The sequence below is a fragment of the Cynara cardunculus genome, assembly GCF_001531365.2.
Source record: "Cynara cardunculus var. scolymus isolate 2C chromosome LG 3, CcrdV1, whole genome shotgun sequence".
NCBI classification, from domain to species: domain Eukaryota; kingdom Viridiplantae; phylum Streptophyta; class Magnoliopsida; order Asterales; family Asteraceae; genus Cynara; species Cynara cardunculus.
The window spans coordinates 4,921,431-4,927,314 of NC_037530.1; the positions used below are offsets into that span (position 1 = coordinate 4,921,431).

General features: G+C 38.1%; 1 protein-coding gene across 2 annotated transcripts; it reads left to right on the top strand.

Moving 5' to 3' along the window:
* The first annotated feature begins 1,612 nt into the window (after positions 1–1,612).
* On the top strand, positions 1,613–5,381 carry LOC112509554 (probable aminotransferase ACS12). Of its 2 annotated transcripts, XM_025114560.1 has the most exons (5): positions 1,657–1,737; positions 1,976–2,120; positions 2,234–2,374; positions 3,840–4,000; positions 4,099–5,381. In XM_025114560.1, exons 3-5 carry the CDS (start codon positions 2,306–2,308, stop codon positions 4,952–4,954), a joined length of 1,086 nt encoding a protein of 361 aa, XP_024970328.1. In that variant the 5' UTR covers positions 1,657–1,737; positions 1,976–2,120; positions 2,234–2,305; the 3' UTR covers positions 4,955–5,381. The 2 variants fall into 2 exon arrangements, with proteins under 2 accessions (XP_024970327.1, XP_024970328.1); XM_025114559.1 differs by having other exon boundaries at positions 1,613–2,120.
* The last annotated feature ends 503 nt before the right edge of the window (positions 5,382–5,884 follow it).

The following is a 5,884-nucleotide window of genomic DNA, read 5'->3' on the forward strand; positions in this document are numbered from 1 at the left end:
TGCCCATTTTCAGTCAATCATGGAACACCTCTCATGCGCTATGACCCGTGGCTGTCTGCCTGGTGGGGACGGCTCCCCCGTTGTGGGTGACCACCGCCACCTGAAGCACCACATACTACCATCGATCTAAACCACTGCCGATCACCGTTGATTTAGTAACATCTTTTGGCTTATGGTAATATTTGGGTTGTGTATTTTATATTGTTTTACATATTAAATAGTTATTTTATTAAAGCATTTTAAGCTTTAAAAAAATTAAAATTTTCAAAAAAAAGCATTTTGGTCATTTACCAATATTTCATTCAAATTCCAAAGCTACATTATGTGAACCAAACAAACAGATTCTAATTTTTTAACATATTCCATTGCAATGTCTGTCAACCAAACATGTGATCAAACATAACAACATTTCATTCAAATTCATTTAAAATCAAATTTCTTTAACAAATTTCATTTCATTCAAAAACATTTTACGAACCAAAAACAAACTTAGGTTGGTAAAATAAAGTGTCAAAAGGTTTGGTCGAAATTTATGTACATAATATTAAAGATTTGAGCTAACGAGAGCAAGTCCCAATTTTAAAATTTTTCCATTAAAGCCTTCTTTACTTAACTTTCAGAATATTGCACAATAGGCCCTTCTCCTTTTCACTCCCCACATTTTTGGTCCAATTAAACATAGTTTTCATACTTAAATTATTCCATTCCAATTTATTTATTCAAAATAAATAAACGACATCTGTCATCGTTCCCTGTATGATTTTCGGGTCCAAATTAAATAAAAAATATTTATTTCTTTTCACTTGCACAATTATTTTCATAAGTATTTATTTATTCCTGTTTTAGGGTGTTACAAAAAATTAACGAATCAGAATATGATATGTCAAACTGATCATAAACAAAATCAGATTTTCATATCAAAGATTAAACCAACCAATAGATCATGTCCAATCTCGAGTTTGAATGGAAGCTTAAACATGTATTTTGTGTCGTGCAAATACATAAAGCAGATAGTTAAACATAAGTTGTCACTTAGGGGCCGTTTATCAAAAACTTATCCGGTAAGCGCTTACCGGTAAAATTTAACACTATTATTTACTCATCGGATAAGATTATAGTTTATCAAAACGACATCGTATGCAACAATTTACCCGGTAAACTCTTACCGTGGTAAGAGTCATCGCCCTCACTTACCGGATAAGACTTTTGGTTCTTGTCTCGTTCTTACCGGGTAAAATTATTGATCTTTACCATACTCATCCGGTAAGGTAATTTGACTTGATTTTCACTTACCCTGATAAACGTTTTGTAAACGGTCTCTTAGATATGCAATTAGGACACGTGGACCCGAATGTCCAATGAAAAAATGGGCACGATGAGTTTATAATTCAGTTCCACCAACCAAAACACCAATTCTTAATGGAAGCAATATGTGGGACTAAATTGAAAAAGAAAATTAAACACTAGGATAAAAATGTAAATTTGATTTCTGAAAAGGACAGAGCTACAAAATGTAGTTCACTCTGGATGCTAAAACATAAACAAAAAGGATTACTCCACAGCCAAGCAACACAATTGCTTCCACATTTCCGATACCCTTTCTCCAACTAAGATAATACCGCCGGCACGGCAAAATTCCGGCGCCGGCTCAGATGACCCAAACAGGTCCTCGGAGAATCCAAAACTCCGGCGTCCTGGAAGATGAATCACGGGAACAAGCCCAATCTTCTACGACAGGTATGAGGCTCATTGTACCCTTGCAAGGGATAGTTCAAGGTAGAGGTGGCTTAATTTTAGGTTCAGTTATTCCATGTGCTATGTTCTACTTCCTTCAATTCTACCTCAAACGACGTCGTTCGCCGCCGAATCCGCCGCAAGAGCACACCTCGAACCCTCCGTCGCCGACTGCTTCGTCGGCGGAGCTGTCTAGGTCAGCTTCCCGGTCTAATTTGTTGTCACGTGGCTCTATTGTTAGGCCTCACGTGTCTGCTAGGGTTCATTCTATTGCCAAAGCGAATGATTCGCCTTATTACATTGGATTGGACAAAGCTTCTGCAGATCCTTACGACGGATTGAATAACCCCAACGGTGTTATTCAGCTCGGATTGGCTGAAAATCGGGTATAATTTTATGTGTTTTTAGTAATATATTTGGATATAACCAACCTGCTATAATCATTTACCACCTTTTGGCTTTTGAATTGTAATTAGGCGTGTGTTTTTGGTGATTGCAGCTCACACTGGATTTGATTGAAAATTGGATTACTGAAAAATTAAGCGACTCCATACTTGGTGGAGGAGATAGCATGGGAGGGTCGAGTGTTAGTTCCATTGCTACGTACCAGCCGTTTGATGGAATGATGGAGTTAAAAGTGGTAAAATGTTTTTACTCTCTATGATTCCTTAATCATCAAACTTGAAAGAATGTTTCTTTAACAATTCTCATCGCTAGCATTTTCATCACTATTTAAGGATTTGAGTAGTTGTGATTAATAGTAATATTGAGTCTAGTTATGTAATGATCTTAGAAATGGCTATTCGTAGGTGGCTGCTGGTTTCTAATACGGTCATTTAGCTTTTGATTGTGAAATGGGGTGGAGATGAAATTTGGACTATGACCTCTTGAAGTTTTATCTGCAGAACTATATTTTAGCATAGAATTTTACGGGGTGGTTGGTGTTGTATACTTGTTGATGGTAGAATTTGTATAGGCTATGGTTTATTGCCTTGATAACTTTAAAAAACACAACCGGTTTGTAGACATCACCGTCGTTTTTGAGCATGAAGGTTGCGACATGCAGAATTCGTCATAGGGAGGAAGTATAGATATACAACTAAAACGAAGATTAGTTCTTGAATTTGTGTCGGAGGCAGACAGGAGCCTTGATGATATTAAAGTTCAAACTTCACATGCTGGACTAATTTGGAGCTCCTTGATTCACTCTGAAAAGATTCTAACCGGAGATTAGTATTGTGATGTAAGACGTAGAACAGATGAAGTAATACCCGTCTTTAATTGCATTGCTTTTTTTTTTTAAATTAATTGTAACGCCAATGCTAGGATGAATACGAGGTTGGATGAAATACTGTGTTGGATTGCAATCATCATTTTGATCATGCCAACTGATGAGGAATATAAGATTATGTTACAGTTCATGTTTAGGTTCTTTAGGATAATTAATAAGATAATATTTGGTATGTACCTGTATCATTTATTCTTATTGTAGTTAAGATAATCACCATTTTTGTTGTTAGGGTAGATATCTATCTTTAAGAGACATTGTTAGATGACTGAATTATGTTTGAGTGATCAAAGACTCACGAGGGTTCTATTTGATTGTATGAAACACTCAACCTAGGTGAGATGCCTTAGGTTATCATGTCCATGATGCTGAAGGGATCCAATAAATTGTAGGTGGTGTGGTGTGGGGTACTTACAACTCATTCTTTGTGTCTGTATGTAGTTTGCATGATTCTGGAGCTTGCTTCTTTATATTTTAATCTTATATATCATGTTATGTATGCTAGGCAAAGGATCGTGTGAGAAGGAGAGTTAAGGTGAGAAGCGTAAGAAGGGATCTGGACCCTTGATCACTTTTAATCTCAAACCCACCCATGAATCTCATTTGATACGGGGATTGATCTGGTGCATCTCGGTGCATCTCATCCTAATGTGCATCTAAGGGTGGATATCCCTTCTTACGCTTCTCACCCTAACTCTCCTTCTCACCGGAACCCAACCCATGTATGCTATTACTATTTATTTATACTGAATTATTGTGATCTTTGTTTGTATGATAGTTGCCTGATTTATGTTCTTTTTCCTTTTCTTCTTGGCAGGCCATGGCTGGTTTCATGTCACAAGTTGTGGGAAGAACTGTGTCGTTTGATCCATCACAAATAGTGTTAACATCTGGGGCAACTCCTGCTATCGAGATACTTTGCTTTTCTTTGGCAGACCAAGGAAATGCATTTCTTATACCTGCTCCATACTATCCTGGGTAATTTTTATGCATTTTTGGTTTAAGAATTACAATATCAATTAGCATGTGTTCTCTAGAAACACTTTAGATCATATAACTCGAAAGCAAACCCGCAGGTTCGACAGAGATATGAAATGGCGAACAGGGGTGGAGCTAATCCCTGTTCATTGTCGTAGCTCTGACAACTTCACTTTAAGCATTCCCGCTCTTGATCAAGCTTTCAATCAGGCAAGGAAACGAGGACAAAAAGTCCGAGGAATCCTATTGTCTAACCCTTCTAACCCTGTTGGGAATCTGATGACCAGGGAAACCCTTTTCAGTCTCTTAGACTTTGCCAGAGAGAAGAACATCCATATTATATCCGATGAACTATTTGCTGCTTCAACCTTTGGAGATGAGGAGTTCGTTAGCATGGCAGAAATTATCGACTCACAAGATGCTGACAAGGATCGGGTTCATATTGTATATGGACTCTCGAAAGACTTGGCTCTTCCAGGCTTTCGAGTTGGGGTTATATATTCATACAACGAAAGTGTTCTGGCTGTGTCTAGAAAGATGACAAGATTTTCTCCAATATCGGCTCCAACCCAACGGTTAGTAACTTCAATGCTTTCAGATACGACATTTATCAAGGAACATACTGAAAGAAACAGAGAGAGGTTACGGGCTATGTATGATTTGTTTGTGGAAGGTCTTAAACAATTAGGAATCGATTGTACAAAGAGCAGTGGAGGTTTGTACTGTTGGGTTGATATGAGTGGACTAATTCGCCCTTATAATGAGAAAGGGGAACTTGATTTATGGGATAAGCTATTGAATGTAGGCAAGATTAACGCTACCCCTGGTTCCGCTTGCCACTGCATTGAACCTGGATGGTTCAGGTGTTGTTTCACCACATTAGACGAAAAAGATATCCCTGTAGTCATAGAACGGATCCGTGGAGTCATTGAAACCTGTAAATCCCCCTCCTGAAATGCTTTGAAGTCAAAGAAGTGAAATTAAGACGTCTGAATCTTGATGGCATTGCCTCAAAGGTATCGATGGATTCAGTGTTAGCCACGTGATATGGTATTTATTATGGAAAGGTGAACTTCGGCTATATACCATTGTTACCAAGAACTGAAAACTGGGCTTGGAAGACGACAAGTGTGGAGGGTGTGTGTGGAATCCGTTTTAGCCTCATCCTCTTTCTCTCCCGGGGCTCCATGCAGCAGGCAAGGTTAGATTCTTGAAAAGATTGGTAGGTTTAGTTCTTGTGGGATGATGTTTTCATTCGTTGTCGTGTAGCGGAAGTCACCGATTTAAATTGTAGGGAATAAGAACCAATTATGTTGATTTTACATGCTTCGGGTTCAACCGTACAAATACAACTCATTTTTTGTTCCAAGATTAGCATATCTTGGTAACTTGTTCAGTTCATCATTTTGAATATTTGGGTTGGTTTATAATTAGTTTTGCGGTTTAGTTCGGTGTAAGAAGCTGAAACCCATGTAGGATGGTTAGATACATATTCTGAGAAAAGAGCTGGAAACCGAACCAAACGAACATGTAAGTTAACCCGAAGGTGGGGTTGGGGAAAGGATGTACGCATACCTGACTTGTACCTTGGAGATAAGAGACTGTTTCCATGACGGAGTCTGGCTTATAGAAAGAGTATGGAAAGAAAGGATGAAGCTTGCTAAAAAAAATACACAGAAAGAACATAAGAAGAAGAGAAAAACCAAAAGGTAGTGGTATTAATCGGAAACGAGTTACAAGTAAGCAACACCGATCAGATCAGACAAACATATAACAAGTAGAACATAAGGACAAGTACAAGAAAACATAAGGTAGGAATAACCACACATCCTTAACCTAACCTAGGACTAACAAGATTAAGGGGACATTTGCCTAAATACTTAC